Source organism: Pipra filicauda, unplaced genomic scaffold (assembly GCF_003945595.2).
Source record: "Pipra filicauda isolate LSUMZ 115617 unplaced genomic scaffold, ASM394559v2 scaffold121_size3267253_pilon, whole genome shotgun sequence".
Classification (NCBI taxonomy): Eukaryota; Metazoa; Chordata; class Aves; order Passeriformes; family Pipridae; genus Pipra; species Pipra filicauda.
In genome coordinates this window covers 902,773-923,990 of record NW_024103674.1, presented here as the reverse complement: position 1 = coordinate 923,990, position 21,218 = coordinate 902,773, and the positions used below count along the sequence as shown (strand labels likewise).

At 48.7% G+C, this 21,218-nt stretch overlaps 1 protein-coding gene across 2 annotated transcripts in view; it reads right to left on the bottom strand.

Annotated features, from left to right (window-relative positions):
* Positions 1 to 21,218, bottom strand: part of COL27A1 (collagen type XXVII alpha 1 chain) — a 146,191-nt gene that overhangs the window by 33,152 nt on the left and 91,821 nt on the right. For both annotated transcript variants that reach the window (XM_027729914.2, XM_039387537.1), the window contains exons 27-37: positions 20,778 to 20,831; positions 17,572 to 17,625; positions 10,156 to 10,209; positions 9,756 to 9,800; positions 9,539 to 9,583; positions 9,262 to 9,315; positions 8,426 to 8,479; positions 6,117 to 6,170; positions 4,675 to 4,728; positions 3,856 to 3,909; positions 1,912 to 2,019 (exon numbers count right to left, since the gene is read on the bottom strand). In XM_027729914.2, the coding sequence (XP_027585715.2) occupies positions 1,912 to 2,019; positions 3,856 to 3,909; positions 4,675 to 4,728; positions 6,117 to 6,170; positions 8,426 to 8,479; positions 9,262 to 9,315; positions 9,539 to 9,583; positions 9,756 to 9,800; positions 10,156 to 10,209; positions 17,572 to 17,625; positions 20,778 to 20,831 (630 nt within the window). The remainder of the gene's footprint in view (positions 1 to 1,911; positions 2,020 to 3,855; positions 3,910 to 4,674; positions 4,729 to 6,116; positions 6,171 to 8,425; positions 8,480 to 9,261; positions 9,316 to 9,538; positions 9,584 to 9,755; positions 9,801 to 10,155; positions 10,210 to 17,571; positions 17,626 to 20,777; positions 20,832 to 21,218) is intronic.

Below are 21,218 nucleotides of genomic sequence, written 5' to 3'. Positions count from 1 at the left end.
TCAAAAAGAAAAAAATGGGAAGAGAAAAATTATTTGTATTTCTGTCAGAAGACTTCCAGATTCGAATGACCTCAGAGTGAGCACAGGAACACCAGCCTGTGTATTAGGTAACGGAGTTTGGCAGGGGAGGCAACACTATCTGGAGCCTTTGCTCCAGGCCTGAAAGGCTGCTTGAGTTTAGGCATAAGGATATACAAAGAAGCATATGAAAATAGTAGATGGAAATATAGCACTCTGCAGTAAAAAAAACAAAAGGGAGTGATTATGAGCAGGAATCTTGGCTCATTGACTCAATTTTTTTTAAAATAAAACAGAAAACAGCATCATGTTCCCAGGGACATGCTGGCAAACAGCAGGGATTGAGTCTGAGAGAATCTATATTTTATATTTTATAACTTAATATGGCATTTGCATGATTTTAGTATTTTTACTGGTTCTTAAAACATGCACAATATAAACATGTGAACCAGCCAGAAGTACAGCACATGAAGGGCGACTGTCCAGCTGTGCCAGCCTGCAGCTGGGAGGGAGCTGAGGTACTGGGGACCACCCCATGGTATGATCCCAATCCTGAAAGGGCTCCCTGTGGATACGGGGGGCTGTGGCCAAGGCTGGCCTTATTTGGGACAGGACTACAGGCTTATTCTGCACATTTATGGTGCTGCACCACAGCTTTAAGCCAATGTTTCCACTTTCTGGTTGAGTCAGTGTTCAAATCCCAACCTCAGCCCAAAAATAACATAAATCCATCTCCTTTTCTGCTTCCATCCCCTCACACCCTTCTCCCTGCTCTTTTTAGCCAGCCACAACGTCACCAAAAGGAAAATCAACATGCTTCACCACCGAGCATCCACCCAGCGCTCGGCGGTACCTGCCTGCTCTGCTGCCTCCCTCTCATCCCAGGCTGGGATTTCAGAGCTGCCACCAAACATGGGCTACTCCTTTCTTTCCCACGGATGTGTGGGGTGGGAGCTGGGATGTTCTGCAGCTGCACAAGGGATGAGACTTGTGCTGCAGGCAGGCATGGCCTCCGGTCAGGGTGGTTGCATCCCACTCACAGCTGGGCCATCCCTTTGCAGGACAAGCCCCATGCCTCTGAAAACTTACATCCATGACAACAATGACAATGAATAAACCATGCCATTAAGCTGATAAACCCTACATTTCAACCAGAAGGGCCTGACTTTTAGAGCAGCCCACTGGGGCACTGGGCAGAGCCATCCTCCACCTGGCACCACTGAATGAGCCCCAGCCGGACCCTGCCTGGCTCCCACTGCTCTTGTGTCAGGGCCAGAGTCACACTTTTCCTTTCTATGGCACCGAGATCAGACGTCCAAGCAAACCACACATGCCCCTGATATTCACTGAAGGTTCAGGAATAATTTCCTGCTAATTTCACCTCTTCGTTTTCTATATTTAAGGGGGAGCCTTAAATATAGAATTATATATGAAATATATAGAAATATATATATATAGATAATATAAAACTAAATATAAATATTAAAGGGAAGACCAGAAGCAAGCAAGTAATCATCAGAGAAGGCATAAGGTTGGTCATTTCCAGGCTCCAGGCCCAAGTCAGCTGTGCAAGCCAGGGGAAACTCAGCCCCTCACAGCCCTCTGTACCTCCCTCTCTAACATCCTGCCAGATCCATCTTACATGTGCAGGACAGAGGCACTGTCCCAAAGCCTATGGCAGACCAGAGGAGTGATCCACATCTCAAGTACGTCCTGACTGGAAGACCAAACCAACCCCCAGATGCAGTTTTTCACAAAAATGACATACTTTACGACAGCATTTGCAACAAGGGACATCTCAGATGGCCTCCTGCCCTAAGCAGTGTCCTGGTTCACACACTCATCACCATAGGGAACCCATGGATCGCCCACGGGCTGGATTCGCAGACTCACTCGGACACCTGTGATTCCGGGATATCCAGGAGGTCCTTCTTTTCCCTTCAGTCCTTCGTTGCCTTTTTCTCCTTTCTCTCCTTCCAGGCCTTGCTCTCCTTTGTCCCCCTGTGAAAGAGAGGAGAGTGGGAGGTTTTCATGCCCACACAACACATGGGTCACTGTGCATTGCCTCTTGCAAGGAAAAACCCACCACATAATTAATATTTCAGGAGCCTGAGATTAAAAGAGCCTGCAAGCAAAAGGATGAATGAGGATGAGTCATAATACACTTGACATTTAAAAAAGGAGCAAAAGCAGGTTTCTTTTCTTTAAAATCTCTTGGCTAGAGGAGAAGGAACTCCCCCATTACACAGGGTAACCTGAACCCCTTTGCTTCTCCTGCAATAAGGCCTGAACCTCCCACGTGAATGAGGCAGGCAGACAAGATCTGAAAGCCTGCCTCGCCTCACCCAGAAGCCCTGAGCTTGGGATGCTGGAAGACTTTTAATAGGATGGGTTTGTCTGGAGTGGCTGCTTGGCTCTCACTGCCAAGTAGGAATCAGTCCAGGGCTCAAACAAACACTCTGGAAAACAGTGTCACCGTGCCCTGTGAAGGATTTATGGTCTGAGCAGTAGGTGCCCTGTCAAATCACTGTTCTTATAGTTACAGAATCATAGAATCATTGGGGTTGGAAAAGACCTTTAAGATCAGTGTGTCCAACTATTAACCCAGCACTGTCAAGCCCACCACTAAACCATGTCCCCAGTTGCCACTTCCAGGGATAGTGACTCCACCACTTTCTGGGGTAGCTTATTCCAATGCCTGACTGCCCTTTCTGTGAAGAAATTTTCCCTGATGTCTAACTTAAACCTTCCCTGGTGAAACCAGTCTTGGAAATTTAGGAAAAAATCTGGCAGATAATGAAACTTCAGTATGGATCAATGACAACCAACTGGAATGCAGACCAGAATACAATCACAGAAGTGTAAGAAGAAGTAAGTTTGGACCTGTTTTTCTTCTATCAAGACAAATAAAATATTGTCAGTATTTTGCAATATTCAGTACTACCACTCCAGTTGTATACTGGGATCAGCACCTGCATTTTTGGAGCCAACCAGCCTTTACTGAGTCATTTTCCTCTTGTACCTGCATGGTGAGAGCTCAGCAACATCTTGTCTGGTTAAGGAGCAGAGACACATCTGGTTAACTGTCCAGAGACACATTTGGGTTGGAAAGAGCTGGTTTGGTTCAAGAGCTTCTGGGGACAGTCAGAGAATACAGAAGCCTTAACTGTCCTTAAGGAAGAGGTTTTTTGGTCCAACATTCAGAGATAAGTAGAAATAGAGACACATGGCAAATAGCTTAACTAGAATGAAGAAATAAACTGCATTGTTGTGGGATCGGCTGCTCTTTCTTTCCATGGAACAAAATTGTTGGCCTGTTTGGAAAGGCTGGCTGTGCAGGGACAGGAATCAGAGTCCTGTTCCAAAGGCAAGGTAGCAAACTCACAGCAGTTAGATACAGAATGAGCCCTGAGTGAGCACCTGGGGCTCTGCCAAGGGGAGAGGGATCTGGTTTCTTTACTTGCTAACATTGTTCTGGTCAGTGGTGCATGGGAGAGTGATGGGCAATTCTCAATTCCCCTTGCCAGGCCCAGGAATTCCTGATTAGTTGGAAATTTGTTCTGTAAAGACTCAAATAAAACAGACAAATTGTTGGAAACCAGATTTTGAAGAACTTGACCTTTTTGGAGATCTGATCAGATGCCAAAAATGTGGGTAGAGGAGTGAAACAGGAGGAATTTGTTATGTGTGCTTGCAGAAAAAAAGTCCTTGGAGAGAGCAGGGCAGAGGCTGATTGCACAGTAACCCCCTTGGCTTCATGCTGGCCCTAGGGATCACAGGGACCTGAGTGCACAGAGATGTGTGTGAGAGCTGACACTCCACGAGACTGAGGTTTACCTTGATCCCATCTGGCCCAGGCAGCCCGCTGTCTCCTTCCAGCCCGGATTCTCCCTGTAGGCAGAAGGAAGCACCATGAGGCTGTGCCTAAACATGCTTTTCCCTCTGCTTTCTGCAGCTGACTCGTGGCAGCAGTGGGGCTGCAGCAATGGGAGCCCAACCCTGCACTTTGACATGTGTCCTATCCCATACCCTAATGCTGAACAAGCTTCCTTCGGAGCAATAGCAAGAATTCAGCCTCTTGCTTTATTCTGAGCCATAGTTTCTCCTCCACGGACCTGCTGCTGGCCTGTGGGAAGACCTCCTTCCCTGTGTGAAAAGGGGCTCAGTCTGTATTCATGTAACTTGGGGCTTCCCCATCCTGCTCCAACAACCGACCTCAGTCCTGAGAAGGGACACAGACCCTGGAAGCCTCAATCCATGCATTCATCCCACCCCAGCTCCCTCCCACACGTGCACAGTGTAGCCAGTGTTTCCCTGTTAATGCCTCCTTCTGCTCCAGCATCCCCTGCCCCGTGTGGACACAGCCCCTGGCAAACAGGAGGGGTCTGTTCCCACATCTGTTCCCACACTGCCCCTTTCACACGAGAGGGTGTCACAGTGTCACTGTGGCACCCCAGAGGCTCATGAAGGCTGGTGAACTCAGGCTGACAGACTCTGTGGGGAAGGGGCTTCCACCTCCCAGAGAAGGAACAGGGGCCATGAGGGTTATGGGATGCTCAGGGCAGGGTCTGCCTGCTCAGCTGTGTTTGAGCAGGGACAGACCCTCTGGAGAACTGTCAAAGCACAGAAGCCCCACGAAAAGGTGGCCATACTCACCCTTTGGCCAATGAGACCTTGCTCTCCAGGGACTCCCAGCTGGCCAGGATCACCCTAAAAAGAAGGAAACTCAGACATGGAGACAAGCTGTTGGCTGATGGTGAGTGAACATGAAGCATGTCCCATTGCACTCCTCATTCTGACTTTTTCTTTCCTTCTCCCACACAAACACCTTCAGTTTTCAAGGGGGTCCAAAGGCCCAGCATAGGGAGAGCACACAGGGACACCTCTGACAGGCTCTGTTGCAATAAAGCTTGACAGGACAGGGGTCAAGGAGTGGTCTGTGCTGCCTGCAGGTATTCCCTGGGCATGGTCCTTCCCAGACAAGCAGCAATGCTGGGTGCAGTGTGGGGTGGTGGCAGACACGACCAGAGCGAGGGAGAAGAGATCCAACAGCTCTTTGAGCCCCAGCCCCTGGAGAAAAATCTGAATCTTTGATGGCACCAAAAGGAGAGAACCAGAAAACTGGTCTGCAAGTGATGACTGCCCAGACCAGCCTTGGTTCAGCTCCTTCCAGCTTGGAAGTTCCAGAAGGAGCAGGACAGGACTCTCCCTCCCCGACTTCCCACAGGGACCTGTTGCACTGACAGTGGGTAAAGGGGTGTCTGTGCAAACCATCGTGTCCTGCTCTCCAGGAGGGCAGCCAGGAGCACAGGAGCTGAAAACACTCGAGCAGTATCAGGATGCCAAAGGCACAGTAGCTCCAGTGAAGTGTCAGAAGATTTGCCAAGGAAAACATGGCAAAGGATGGGGCTAGGGCTGAGAGTGAAGAGCAGCACAGAGGAAACTGCATTTAATCCCCACACAGAGTCTGTTCAAAAGCTCTGCTCGCAGAAATGAACCTTCAAACCAAGGGGGTTAGGATGAAATAAAAACTCCTCTGAGCTGCTCAGCACAGGGATCTTATTCAAACAAAGAGATGGCTTTTATAGGCCTTTCCATGAGGACAAGAAGGAGAATTCATAGTCTGGAGCAGGGCACCCTTTCCCTGTAACCATCAGAGGAGCTCAGTCCTCATAGAGTTGAGGCTTGGAAACTGAAGGTATTTTTAAGTTTGGGACCTTCCTGAGACACTTCTGGTTTCAAATTAGAAGCTGCCTGGATCTCTGAGTCTAGAGGACTCCCTTCTCCATTCAGATTTTGGATCTGCAGAGAGCTGAGCTTCATTTCCAAGGCCCTTCACAGTTCTTGAGGCACAAGATCCCTGGGACAGTGCTTCTCCCCAGCACTGATGGCCTCCCCCTCAGGTTGGGGCTCAGGAATTTGCAACCAAAGGCTAAAGTTAACTGGATTTTATATTTTAAACTTTATCTTTTGTTGAAAGCACTTTCTGCTTTGGCTGCTGGAGGGCAAACCTGCAATGTCACTCAGTCCTGCAGGAACACAAGTTGCTATTATCTCCCCAGTCTGACAGAGGAATTGCAGTAAGGGGTTTTTCTTACCTTCATGCCAGGTTCACCTGCAAGGCCAGGTTGTCCCATTGAGCCAGGCGGTCCCTGGGAAAAAAAATAAATCCAAGACGATGAAAAAGCCATTGTAACTCAGCAGAAAGCAAGATCAAAGACATAATTCCTTTAGCAGAGCCCTCCTGGGACAGCTGAGCCCTGGTTGCAATGCAATTACCTCCCTGGAGCTGGCTCGGGGTTCGCAGCATCAAAGAGGCCCAGGACCCCTCGTGCCTGCTTTCTGGGAGGGCTCTGACCAACTCTCACACCTTCCCCTCTCCCCAGCCTCCTCTGCCAAGCACCTTTCCCTACCCCCTTCCAGCCCCTCTGCTTTCTAAGGTAGGTAACCACACTGGAACTAGTTGGGAAAGAGGGGGAAGGTCCAGAATCAGACTTGAAAGCCCTTTACCAGGGTCCAGACTGGTTGTTAACACTGGGTAACAAAAATGCTTGGCTGTGTTCTTGCTCCCTGATTCCCAGTAGCCCCACTTCTCCATTAGCACTGGTGTGAAGCACATTTTCTGCACCACGTGTCTTGTTTTGTTGAGGGTTAATCTGCCCCAGACTCCAGAGCTTCAGGCTGAGCCTTTGCCCCCTATTCCCAGAGAGCCAGGGGCATGATGGTGCTGGCAGCTAAAGGGAGCCAAGAGCAGCAAGGTTACACTGAATCCTCCAGCACAAATTTTGGCCAGGTTAGCCTTGACAACCCTCACCCACTGTCTCTGGTTGTACTGGGCCAGAAAACATTGAATACCAATGGCTGGGATCAGACCAGAAATCAAGCTGGAGCAGCAGAGGGAAAGTGTCTCGTTCCTCTGAGAGGGGCTTGGCATCCCTCAGAGAGCCAAAAACGAGTGCCTGACTTGGGAAATGATGGGAAGCAAGATAGGAAGATGGGAGAATGACCTTGCAAACTGTACTCCCTCAGTGTCCAGTGCCATGTGCAGCCCTGTGACAGCCGGGTCATGGTCGTTTGCTATGTTTAGTACTGAGACCTACTGGGAGCTTTAATCTTTGTACATTTTTCTCTTACCTCTGGGAAGCGTGGGGAATGAGCAAAACAAGCCCAAAGATGGGACAGTAAAGCTTCTCTTTAAAGGATTTGAGTGGTTTATTTACTTATGATATTTGCATTCCGGACAACAATCTCCCTTCTCTTTACAGTTGGGAATAAAGGAAAAAAGAGCACATAGTCAAGGGAACTGCCCAGGGAATAAAGCCAGTTCCTGGCTTACTGAAATGGATTCAAGCAGAGGAGGGAGCAGGGTGTATGTTGGGTTTGTGAACAAATGGTCAAGTCACGCAATGAGAAAATTCAAGCTCCAATGAAAGCAAAAATCCTGCTTTGGTTTCTCCAGAGGTGCCAGTGCAGAGAAAGGCTCCTGGAAGAGTCACAGATTTGAATGAAGCTCTGTACTTTCTTGGTTGGCAACATCCAGAGTGGCTGGGTAGCAGCTTTCCAGCTCCCCAGTGTGGTTTACCACGCTGAGAGCTCGCTCCATCCAGTCTAGCAGCCATGAGAATGGAAACTTTCATGACTCACACCCTTTACATAGACTGCATTAAAAGCCACCTTTGCTGCTGTTTTCACGACTGAGTGAAACATCGTGTCTGTGTTACAGCTCAGGACCTATGGAGAGGAGCTACCAAAGGGGGACTGGCACACCTGGTATAAAGAGCCAAGAGTGTAATACTCAGTGGGAGTGAAATGGAGCCAAAACTGCTGAGGAGGTAGGGGGAAATCATGGAGGCATCTCCCTGCACTCCAGCAGGGCACTGTTTGGCAGCTGCTGCTCGGTTGTGGTGTGTTTGTGCCACTGCTTCATGGCAACGACAGCCCAACAGCACCGTCAGCAGCAAAGGCATCTCTGAGCTTCCTCCACTGTGCTGGGGCTGCCATGGCAATCTGGGCAGGCTGGCAAACCTGTGTCATGTCAACAGCAGCACCAGGGAGTGGGGAAAGGCCAGTGCTCAGTTTGAATTGTTATTGTGCTGGGTCCCTGACTCTGTACCCTGGTGCAATAAGTTGGTCCGTGGTGCGGTCGCCCTTAAAAGGTTTCTCTTGGTGTGAAGATGGGTCTGCACATCCCCCAGCTGGGTGTCTGTGGCCTGCGATTAAAGTGATGCTCGAATTCCTGATTTCCACTGTTCGCTTTGGAAGCTGACTTCCAGACTTTAGGGAAATCCTTCCTGCTCGTTCCACACCTCCAGGTGTGGAAGGATGTAGCCCTGCACATTTACTCCTCCCTCAGTCCTGCCACTCTTGATGCAAGGGGAAAACAAACGGGAGCAAAGATCATACCTACCTTATGCCCAATTTCTCCCAAAGGCCCAGGTGGCCCCTGTGGTCCCTGTGGACCCTGAAAAACAGACATACAAGACTCCTTCATACATGTCTTCATTTCTGAAGGGCCATCACTTCTGTGGTCTGTAAGATAAAACACCAGCTCCCCCCCCCACCTCAGAGGAGTTATGCACTGTGCAAGAGCTGGCCAGTGAGATGGAGAGGCAAGCAGTGGGTGTGCTGAGGTACCTTAGTAGGCAAAGAGTTCAGAAGGCCTTTCATCTTTCTGGCTCCCATCCAAAATAACTGCAGTTGGCAACCTGGAAGTGCCTGGTTTACCCACTCCCTTCACAGTCCAGGATGGTCCCCACAGAGACAGAGAGCAGGAAGAGATCCCTCTTCTTGCTTTGGTGGTCCTGTTGGCCCTACTTGAGTCTGTGTCTTCCCCTGTCACCCCTCAGTGCCTCCTCCCAAGCTGTAGGCTCAGTTCTGACACCATCAGCCTCCCTCCTGGTCCCCCTTCCACTCAACCTACCAGCCCACTCCAACTCCTGTTACATCTGACCCTGCCCCAAGCCCCAATCTTGCCCTTCTTTTCTCCCTTCAAAAATCCACCCCAGCCTGTATCCTACGCTCTCCCTGGCTGATCCATGGCCCCCTTTTGCTTTTCAGGGGTCTGACCTTGTCTTTCCCTATGGCTCCTAGGACTCTAGCCAAGTCCTTCACATCTCTGACCACGCTGGAGTTGGCAAGGACAGAGAGGCTGGGAACGGGATAAGTGGTGGGGAGGAGACAGACAGAGAAAGAAATGAAGTGTCTGTGTGTGTGCTAGGAAAGAGAGAGTGATAAGACACTTGCCGGGTCGCCTGGAGCCCCTTTTGCTCCTGGAGGTCCGGAAGGTCCTTGGATACCCTGGAAAAATTAAAAACACCAGGGTCAGCTCCAACCCCATAGAATCCTTCATGGCTTTCAGCAGTAACGTGCATCTCATAAATGCTCCAGTAAAAGGAGGGGGGGAGGTGCCCTTTTAAGTGTGAGACACTGTCCAAATTCTCCCTCCTGAACCAGGACCCAAAACTTACAGACTTGAGTGAACCCGAGGTTACGGAAGGAAGCACAAGGGACGGACACTTACCGGGAAGCCGCGTGCTCCAGCCTCCCCAGTCTCCCCCATCTTGCCCTGTGAACACACAGTTACAGCAATCAGCAGCTGGGAATGTGCCGACACACCCGCGGCGCTTTGGCCAGGAGAAGCTGCTGTTCCCTGGGCACTGGGAACGTGGGGGTGCCCCCACAGAGAGGACTGACACCGTGCCAGGCTTGGCAGGCTCTGGCTCTCACAGAGGACATACCTGCAGCCCATCTGGCCCCGGCCTGCCTGGCTCCCCTGGTCGGCCCTGGAAAGCAAAAAGACAAAGTCACGTCAGCAGGAGCACAAACTGTTGGTGATGCTCTTCTGCCCCAGCCCATCTGCTCCTGCACATTTTCCAGCAAATATCCCCTCCAGGTCCCTGCAGCTTTTGAGAGGACAAATGCTCACCATCCTGCCCCAAGGAACACCCCAACCAGCAGGGAGTGGGGGCAAGGGCCCCGATGCCAACACTGGATAGATTTTACTCTGGTGGCAATACAGGCTCATCCTTGCTGGTTGCTCCTCATGGAGCAATTGAACACGCCCTGGAGGAGGAGGATGAGACCTCGATCCTGCCCAGAGCATTTCACAGCACAGCTCAGAGCAGCCTTGGCACTCACCTTGACACCTCGTGACCCTGGCTCGCCTACTGGTCCATCAGGCCCTCTGGCACCCTGGAAAAAGGTAAAAGAGAGGCAAAAATAAGAACATGGAGGCTATGTCTCACTGGAAAATCCAGCTGTCACTCTAGCCTTGGCCACCAGGACAGTCCATGAGATCAGTCCTGGCTAAGCCAACCTGTACCTGCTTGTGTTGAGCACAGCAGTTCAGAGCTCAGGACTCAAAAGATTCTTTCTGTGTTTTGTTGCTTTATTTCTCACCGTTACCAGCACACAGAACTTTTTATTCCTATTCAACTAACTACCAACCACAAACCAAAGCCAGAGGAGAAAAGCAGGCCAGGAACAGCCTTATTTTCAGACAACGGTTACACGACAACAGTTTTGCAAGGCAGAGACTTGTAGTTCCAGCCTTATTGATAGCAAACCTCTGCATTCCTAGAAACCTTGTTTTTCCAACTGCCTCTGCCCTTAACACTTGGCATACCACACAATCTCATCATCACAATCAGGGCAATAAATCTACAAAATATAGAGGCACACAAGCCCCCAACATACAGTACTTTCAGATTGTCCTGGGCCCCAAATTCCTCAAAAAGAGCAGGGTATATTTGCTGGCAGCTGAACTCCAAGCCTTCAGCTACAGCTACTTGCTATTTAAAGATTTGGCTGCTGTTAGGGTCCAGGCAGGTGCTCATGCATATGCAGGTAGGGAGGAGTTCAGCTGGCTGTGCCTGCTTCTGCAGGTCTGGTCCCATGTCTGGCATCTCCTCCTGGATGTGCGAGTGTGTGGAAGGCACGAGGAGCTCAGGAGGTGTACAGGACATGCACCCTGCTGCAAATGAGCAGGTGGGATTAGTTACAAATGAACAGTTCATGGCACAGCTCGAGCGTTGCTGAGGAAGGGGTGTCCTTGTTCCTCCAGAGTTCTAAGCAAGGGGAGCCCTGGGAAGAGGGGAAGATTGTGAATAGAATCAATGGTTTGAGTTGGAAGGGACCTTAAAGACCATTTAGCTCTCACACTAATTTCAGGAGAGTTGAACACACAACCTTCTGCACCATTTGAGCCCCAGAAACCAGTGTGTCACAGTGACAGAGAATAAAGAGCCACAGTGAGAGAAAATAAAACAGTTAAAAAGGGCATATCAAGAGACTATTAATGGGCTTCATGTTCATAATCAGGTCATTAGCTCAGTTGGGACTCTTAGGCGCTACTGCAATACAAATAATAAATAAAAACACAGAGTGGTGTTAGAATGTAGTGGTAAGAGGAATTCTGAGAGCTGGCCAACACAGAAAGAGAGAAAACAGGAGCCAATGTGCTTAATCGGGATGCAAACCCAGTGCCAAAAGTAATAACAGGGCTAGGGAGCCAATGCCTTAGAAAAGCAACTCCAGGATGACAGGCAAAGAGAGAGACTCACAAAGAAAGGCACTGTACAGCAGAAATGTATAGGAACCTCAGCCAAATTATTACAGCAGACAAACACTGTCAATATAAAATAATGCAAAAACTTCTACTGCACTTGGCAAAGCTCTGTGCTGCTGAGCAGAGCTGAGATTAAATAACCAAGAGCCTGTCTTGCATTGCCAGTAAGGCACAGCTCTAAAGAATGCTCAGCCTGGTCTCCAGGACAGATGGACAGGGAAGGACTGTGCCCCAGATGGGAACCCCATAACCAAAGGGGGTGTTTCACAGGTTGGGGCTTTGCTGCACTGATGTCAGGCAGCTCTCACCAGCCCAACACCCCAAGTGCTGTGGTTCATGCTGGCTCCTAGATCAGAGAGCAGTAAAGACCAAAAGTTTTATTAATCCATGTCCCTATAAACCTCAAAGCACAATGACATAAACCAGAAGGTCATTTAAAAGCAGGGCTACTGACAGCTCGAGTCAGACAGCCCTGTAAGTTTGGGTGGTGGGAAAGCAGGGCTTGGAGGCATCTTGGGGCTGTGTGGGGTGACTGGGACACCCAGCAAATACACAGACCTGCCCATAGGATGGGAAGGTGTCAGCACGGTTATGATGCTGGCACCCTAGGAAAGCACCCTACTGCTCATCATCCCTGGAAAACAAACTGTTCCCCTTCTCTTTGGGCAGCCACTCAGAATACTTTGTGCAATTACACCTTTACTATCCAAGCTGATGTGGTGACCTGCGTGTGAAGCGGGGCAAGGATATGCAGATGGAGAGGAGTCCACAGCTCAGGCCTGGAAGAGGGAGCAGGGATCAGAAGCGAGCAGGGATCAGAAGCAAGCAGGACGTGGAAATGACAGTGATGACCCAGGTTAGAGGTTTCTCTTCTGAGATAGATCCTGTCAGGAAGGAAACTGGGATGTGTCTGGCCCTTCCAGACCCATCTTCTGTAGCCTGTCCTGCCCTGTCCAGCCCCTTTGCCACTGCTGGGCTTCTCTAAACTGGGTGGAGGCTGTTGGGTGCCCTCAGTACAGCAGTGAGGGCTGTGGTTCTCAGTGGTCCAACTCAGCAGGGCTGGCTGGCTGGGGGAGTGTTTACAGTATCCTTGTCTCTTCCAGCAGAGCCCTGTCACCAGCATGGCAGGATCTGCCAGGGCAATCTCACTTCACAGCAGTCACCTGCCTAATCCCATCGCAACACAACTCATCAGCATTTGACCTAAGGAAGGAGAAGGTGACCCTCTGTTCGCAGATGCACATGGCAAACTTCATCTTCTCCAGCCTCCTGGGCTGAAACCTGGGGCTAAGGCTTTCCCTAATCCACCCTGACAGGGAAGGCTACATTTAGTCAATTAGTTAAATCTTCAAAACTCTCTATTACTGACAACTGCTGGTCAGAGATGAGTGCGTGAGGTCCTGGCAGCTCTCCAGGGAGATCCCAATGCCAAATGCTGCAAGGCACAGCACGGTGCCTTCCCACCACAGACCTGGCAGCCTGGCCTTGCAGACAGGGCTGAGCACAGCCCCTGGGCTGCCCTTGCAGCCTCAGTGCCCCTTGGTCAGTGGGTGCACATGCCAGGACAGTATTTCCCTGAGATGTGCAGCTCTACCAGCAACCCCCAGACTAAACAAGGTGCTAAAACGTTGGCCAGGTGTGAACAGTGTCAGCTCACAAATGCAGTGGAACTCAGCTCCAGGCTTTGCAACTCAGGTTTATTGCTAGTCCAGGTGAGGCAACAGGGATACATGCTGCTGCTAGAGCAGACAAGGTTCCTGCAGAACTAAATACTCAACTAAGTGCTCCTGCAGAGCAGCACTGCATTTCCCCCTGTTCAAACAGCTACTCAGAGCTCCAAGAGAGACAGTGACGAGCCTGTGAACTGCAGCATGAAGGAGCAGTCAGTAGCTCTTTTCCAGAAACCCAAAGCTTCTTCCTTACCCCTTTATCCAAATACTGATACTTCACTATCACAGTCTGGCCAAATGAAAAGCCAGCAGATGCCTTGAGTGAAGCCAAGGGGAGACATCGCTGGCCATGGATCTGGAGCGAACCTGTCCTCAAACACTTCCAGTGCTTTCTCAGTCAACTAGAAAGATCCCTGGAAGCAAAACAATACACCCCTGCTTCTTCTCCATGAAAAAAACTCAGCTGGGCCTGGAAGAAAGCAACTATTTTCAGGTTTGCTTAGATAACACCACTTTACAAATCCCTGGCATTTATAAATGTCTGCAGTTGGTGATGCTGGGAAGCGCTGGGTCCACATGGCAGAGGGCAGTGGTCCCTCCCCTCTGGCCCAGAGCAGCAAAGGGCTTGGAGTGCAGGTGTTCTCCCCTTATCTCAGCTTTGCAGGCTTCACCTGGGCAGCAGTTAATGCAGGAGCTGGATGAATGGTGGAAAAGAGAAATATGATTTGGGATTTGAAAAGCTTCTCTTGTATCACCTGAGCCAGAACCCAGCAGTGAGAGGATAACATTCCAGAAATACTGAGAGGCACCTTGGCCAGGAGAATAGGGCAAGGTAAGGCACTTAAAGCAGGATTTCAGGTGCAGCTTTATGATATGAGTTGCCAAGTCCTGGCTCCGGCTGATATTTAACCTTTTGCAGAGATTCCCAGTCTTTTTGGTGACATTTTCCTCAGGAGAACATGCTGCAGACCACGCATTTTCCTGCTGTGAGGAACTGATTAGAAGAAACGTGCTTTAGGATTTAAGTGAGATAGGGTGAGGGAGTTGCTGAATCAGCTGCCCCCAAATTTAAACCTTGATTTGGTTAAATAATTAGTTTTAAGCATGTACATAGCTGTCACTAGCTGAATGTTAAGCACATGTTCAAGTGCTACACTGAGTACAGATGAAGGAAAATGAGCCTGGGCTCACGTGTCCAAGTTTCTTGTCCTTAGGGAAGAGCAGAGGGAAAACCACATTTGAGGAAGATTGTTCAATATCAGTTTGGTGGACTAAACAAAGACTTGTGAAGGAATAACAGCTCTGTCAGGACTAAAAAGGAGGTTACAGTTTTTAAAGAATTTTCTTTTTAAAATATACATATCTTGACAGTACAAAAGCTATCACATCATAAATGCAGACCCCTAAAAGTCTCCATTGTTCTTTACAATCAAAACCATATTTGCTATTTACATTTCCTTCAAAAGCAAATTTGCTTTAATGAAGCATCCATAAACAGAGCTCATGGAATTCATAAACATCTGGCAGGGGCTACATTCATGTTTCCACTCTGAATTGAATTACATCCCTTTTGTAAGCTGGGATAGACAGAGGCTAATGTCTGAAATTACAATTGGGGGATCATTTCCCCATCCTGAGAAAACCAAGAGCTGGAGTCACAGGACCAAGTAAGCAAACATAGAATACTATGTGCCTGGAATATCTTTGGAGAGTATGAAGAAAAAGAAAACATGAGCAAGAGAGATACAAACCAGAAATTCTCCAGGCAGGAGATCTGCTGGTCCTTACAATAGCGACTTCCTCGCATCATATTCTTTGAAATCTGTAGGATTTCAGAGCAAAGGCCAAGTTCCTCCTCTCTGCTGGGAATCTTAGAAAGGATGCCTGTCTGTCCCAGAAATCCTGTATTGATTATATCACTGCAGTGCTCAGACACACCAGATCTCCACCACTGCATTTCTGGTTTGCAGGGCTGGGATGTGCTTTGAAGTCTGGGTTCCCGGGTGGGGGAATGTCCAGAGGGAGCGACTGGCACAGGGTCTGCTGGACTGAACACCTGGAGAGGAAATGTAAACCCAGGCCATGAAGCTGAAGGTCTCTATTACGTGGTATGTCATTTTGAGGATGGACAGTGCTGACAGCAGTTCAGTTGCGGTCCTACAGGATTTCTCCAGAGGGTTTGGCACTCTGGATCCAGCTACACCCAACGGCAGGTACCTGCTGTGCCAGCCAGATTCCTTTCCTAGGAGCTGAATTCAGCTTTGCTCTTGGTTTTACCTTGTGTGATGATAACAGATACTTCCCTTTGTCATTCCTGGCAGTAGGAGTGGAACTGGAAACAGCCTGGTTGGCTTTGCTTTCCTGGAGGGCTGAGGACTTGAGGCCAAGGCAGATGTAAGAAGCCAAAGAAGGTTTATGTGAGGGAATCTTGCACAGCCCAAGAGCCAAACACTGCAGTTGCCCAGGGATGCCTGCCTTAAGGAGAAGCTCAGTGCCAGGGATGTGGTTGGCATTCCTGGCTGGCAGTGGGGACGAGGTAGTGCTTGGGACTCCTCTGTCACTGAGAACATTAAAAGCACTGGCAGAAGCATCTCATCCCCTTGGAGGACCCACCTCTCCAATAGTCCACATATTTGCAGCCTGGATTCATCCAGAAGGTGTTTTCTGTTCAACTCCGTGCTGTAGTTTTACCTTGAGGTATTTTCCACCATCCATTCAGAGCCTCCCATGAGGGAATGCCTCCAGTTTCTCATCTGTCAGGATCATGGATGTCCTGGAACCTCACTCCCCAGGGGCACCTCTGAGAGTGAAGCTGGGGAGTGAACTCCATGGGCCTCCCCACCAAGGAGAACAGAGGCATGGAAGCTGTTCTTCCCAGTCACAAGTTAAAAGATGAACCCTGATATGCATCTGCTGAGCTTGGATGTTACTGGTGTCCTTCTAGATGTGATTTTAAAGCTTTGAGCAGTTCCAGGGTACATAACTCTGTGGTCATAAAGCTTCTTAATTGGTTATTTCATTTCCTTTTGCTGGTTACAGCTATTTGAAGAGAGTATTCACTCTGGCAAAGGGAAACATATGCAATCCTTCCCAAATTCCCTAAGTAGGACTTGCAGTAGAAGCAGAGATTGGAGGTAGGTAAAATGTATAGTTTACTCCAGCGTGTCTCTTTGAAAATGAAACATGGAAACAGATCCTTGGAGGGAGAAATGCAAAATATGTTGTTGTTGGGGCCTTCAGCAAGAACCCATGTGCGCTTGCTATTAATACTTTGTAAAGCAGCTGGACAGGGAAAAACAACCCAAAGCAGGGATGGATGCTCCTGCAATAAATATCCAGATGGAGAAGAAAGATTGAAGAGCTCAGTGGGATGTGGGTTGGATGTCACAGGCAGGAAAACAAGCAGCTTTGGCAGGTCCAGAGGTCATTCTGCTGTCGGCTGTCACCCAAACAGAGCAGGAAGCACCACACAAGAGCTGACTCAGAGTGCCTGGGAGGTATTTATCGGTGTAACACGGACTTGTAGCACCGGCAGTGATGCCAGTTGGTACCATCACCCAGCACTAGGCTGGGGGTGCCCTTTCCAGGCAGGAGACACACATGCTTACAGTGTGGGACAGCTGAGCTACGTCCAGATAAAACCGGGGCCTTGTGTTATGGGCTGGAAAAACCCATAGAAAGACATAGGATGTGCTTATAATTTGATCTGCTGACAGTGCAAAGCACACCTTCCTCACAGCCCTGCAGAACCCTGCTGGAAGTTATTGATCCTGTGAGATTGGAAAGGGAGACATGGGAAGAGCAGGCTGCTCAGATCCTTGTCAGCACCATTTCTGCTGACCTCGTCTCTTAATTCCATGTCATGACATAACATTTCCCCTTTTATCTGCCTCTCTTTAATCACAGCACTTCACATGTCAGCTGCTCTCTCTCCCTGGGCAACAGAGGCACCTTTTCTGGTCTTCTACCTGTACCCTTTTCCCGACTCAGATACGTCTCCAGATGATTAAATCTACACCATCCTCACAAGAAGCGTCTGTAAACAGTGTTTTGACACTACAAATAGTTGGAAAAGACAAACTGGATCACTTCCATGCTAACCTCCACACTGGACACCCCTCTGCCCATACACATCACTTGTATTCACATCCCTGGTCAGACTTCCTTCGAAGCCCTCGTGTTTTATGCACAGCAGCAACGTGGCTGTGGCAGTGCTGCCCAGCTTCTGCTCATCTTCACACCCCCAGGCTAATCCACCAGATCGCTTTTCCAACGGCTGAAAGAGGAGAGGGATAAAAGCTCCTGGAAAGCGCTTACCCTGCGGCCTTTCATCCCTCTTATCCCTGGCGCACCACGGGCTCCTGCTGGACCCTGGAAGGGGAAAAGGGAAACAAAATGAAGATGGAGGAGGAGGAAGACAGCAGCTGCTGGTAAGATCCTATGTCCCTACGTGATCTGCAGGGGCCTCAAGTGAAGTCCCTTGACCAGCAGGTTGGTTCATTAGACTCTTGCCAGACACATTACCACATTTATTTCTCTGTAAATGGTCTTTTTTTTAAAAAATCACCGATGGTCTTTGGATTATGAACATTTAGGCCAAGGATCCTGGCTGAGGTTTGTATGCTTAATGACCTGCAGCCTGTTATCTGTGTCAGTGGTGTGATGTGAAGTCAAACATCCAGAATCCCCTCCAAAGCTATTAAAAGCAGCTGTTGCTCAGCATCTGTTCAAAAATAATAATAATAACCAGGATCTGGTTTTGAGTTGTCCAAATAAAAAAATCAGACACCTCATCTTGGGTATCCAAGTTTGATCTTTTCAGCCAAATACTGATTTTTATCTTCAAGTAATTGTTGCCCTGTTAGTGTTGCATAAATATTGATACTGGCAGACAGATGCTAATTTCATTTGGACTGTTGGTGTTGTGGATGATCCTGTTCTTCTTACATTTACAGAAAGATTTCAGGTTTTCTTTTCACCTGGATTTGTACACACTTGATTCATTAATGTGCATACAGAAAATGCAGAAAACCAGGTGTTTTTTTTTTCTGCTAAAATATTTGTCAGTGTCAAAAAAATAAAGGATATGTTCAATTAACGGGACTTACTTCTGTATTATAACTCTGAAACCGCATATTTAAAATTAGTGCCTTCCTGCTGTCAGAAAAGAAAACCTCAAAATGACACATTCCATCCTTACTCTCTCAAACATTCCACATCAAATTTGGCTATTTATATAATAAGAGCTTTTACCAACTGTCAACCCAGCACACTCCACTAAGGATCAGAACAAAATTGGGCTGTGATCTTCCTATTGCTCATACCACTGCCACTAATAAAGATTCTGCTTTTGGAACGGAGATGTTGAGAACACAAATGCTTAGCTGTTCCCACTCAAGATGGAAAAGTCAGTTGACTGTAACTGTATTTGCGATCACAGTAAATCTCAGTTTTGGTAGTGAGGTCAGTAGTGGCTGGCACAGACAGGCAGTACATGTGTCAGATGCCTGTTTTATAGAGACTTTTATGATAAACACATACTGAAATGAAATTCTTTGTTGGCATTTGGAATATCCTCCTGGAAGTCTCAGCCTAAGTGAAACAGCTTATGAAAATACAAGTACAGAAGCACTTGTTGTGATGGTAAAATGTTGAGGGAACAACTAGATACCATGCTGGGAATTTCAAGGAACTGTTTGGGAGAAGATAAGTGACTGTTAATATGCCTATATATATATATATATTATTTTAAAAAAATGTATATTAACACAGAAGATTAGCACCATGATGGTGAGCAAGGAGAGGGAGAAGGAATTCACAGGTCCCAGTGAGCTGAAGCTAATGGCAAAGTTTCCTACCACTGACTATATTTTGCTTCCCATTCCCAATTACCCTCCATTGAATTAGTCAGCCATCAGACTGCTATAAGTCTCACTGGAGAGCTTAATCTCAAAGGTTTTAACAGTTCAGGACAAACAACAACAGCATGCCTCAGGTCCGGCTTGAAAAGAAAATAAGGAACGTTTGGTGGAGAAACAGCTGGAATTAATGAGCAGGGATTTGATATTAGGGGATTATTTGATTTATTGGCTTTGTGTGGAAGTTTGACTTATTGAATTATGACTTTTTAAAATGCAGTCTTGGAGGAAATATTTTGCTTGGATGAACTTGTTATTTGCCTGCAGGAGAAGAGGGAACTGAAGGAAGTGGAAGGACCTGGGGACGGTCTCAGCTCCCAGAGCTCTGCCGAGAGGTTTTGACATCTCTACTCAGAGCTGATGCCTCAACTCATAGTGTTGTTATGCCCCAGTGAAGTCAGACAAAACTCAGCCTCAACTAAAGGTGCCATTAGTGGTGCACTGGACGCTGTTTAGGAGCTTTCTGCCATGGGGCCAGCACCGAACCTGCCTGGGCCAAGGGCAATCACAGGCACAGAGCTGGTGGGAACCTGCCTAATGTTCCAGCTACCCCCAAGATATGCAGCAGCTAATCTGATGGGGAAAGTTGCTAAAAATGGGATATTTAGAGATATCCAGCTGCCTCCTAGGCTTCTGTCAACAGCAAGTGCTGCCACGAGGGGCCACAGAGCAGCTCAGTGCTGGCGGCTGCTGGCAGCATCATCCTACTTTTTTATTGTAAGGTCCTGGCGGGTGCCATATTTCTGCTTTTAAAGCAGAGATGGGTCACCCCGAGGTGCTGTTTGACCTCAGACCTTCTCTTTCCCTCACCTCCACTGACTTGCAACTGTGCAATCCGTGCCCAGGCAGCAGCTGCCTGCAGCCGGTGCACCCGGAGCATCCCTGAGCTCCCTGCACAGGGCACAGCTGACCCTGGATCTGGAGGTCAAGCCTTTGGCACTGCCCAGGCATTTTACTACTGTGATCTTCCTCCTAATTAACAGCACTGTGGGAATTCACACACTGAGCAAAATCCATTCCCTGCACCCGCCCAGAGCTGCCTTTCTGTTGGCTCCAGCGAATAGCACACAGCGGCACTTGTGCTGCTGGGAGAGCCCGAGCTCCGTCTAAACAACGGCTGTGGGAAACTGGAGGTGGGCTCAAATCTGCCTCCACAGCAATTGCACGCTCCAGCCACAGCTGCACATGTGCCAGATGAGCCCATCCAGATGGAGGGTCCATCTGGGGCAGCTGCTCTGCTGCTCCTCTCACGCCAGTGAGGGCTCTGACCGCGCACGGCGGGGTCACTGCATGATGTGATCACCACACTGCCAGCAATTCCCAGCCTGGAATACCTAGAGCTAGTGAGCCTGTGTCCTTCCAAAAGACTGAGGCTGGATTGTGATTTTTGCATCCCCAATTAGGGAAATGGGCTATAAAAGCTTGAATTAAGCACTGCTTTTTTTTTTTTTAGCATCTCCTTCCATGTTGCTCACACCCATGCCCCATTCCTTACCCTATATCTGTTGTTCACATCAAGCTTAAGTAAACTGGGATCCAGTTGCTTGACTTAGCCTGCAAGTGTCTAGGATATGGTATTACAAGGTGATGATAGCCTTTACTTACTGTTGGTCCAGGGATCCCAGGAAAACCTACTCCTCCTGGCGTCCCAGGGTGCCCCTAAAAGGGAAGGAAGAAGAACATGCCTAGTGTGAATGCCCAGAATCTGCTCAGCCCTGTATCCTCCAAATGGGAAAACAGGAAAAAAGGCATTGTTGGCTGGTTGCAAAGTCAGGCAGGTCTGATATTAGTCAGGGTAAAATGTTTCAGGGGCTGATAGAGACGGCCAGGCTGTCGATAGCCCAGCTCCAACCTGGCCACTGATATCAGAAGCGAGATTTTCTGAACAGCCCAGAAGAGAATGGGCTGAACTAACAGGAAAATCTGCCTTTGGGTCTTGCACTATGGTAGATATGAAATAAGTGTCAGAGCAAGACAAGGTCCTGCTGATGTTCCCTCTGTCAAACTCATAAATGGGGCTCCCTGAATGGCAGAGCACAGCAGGAC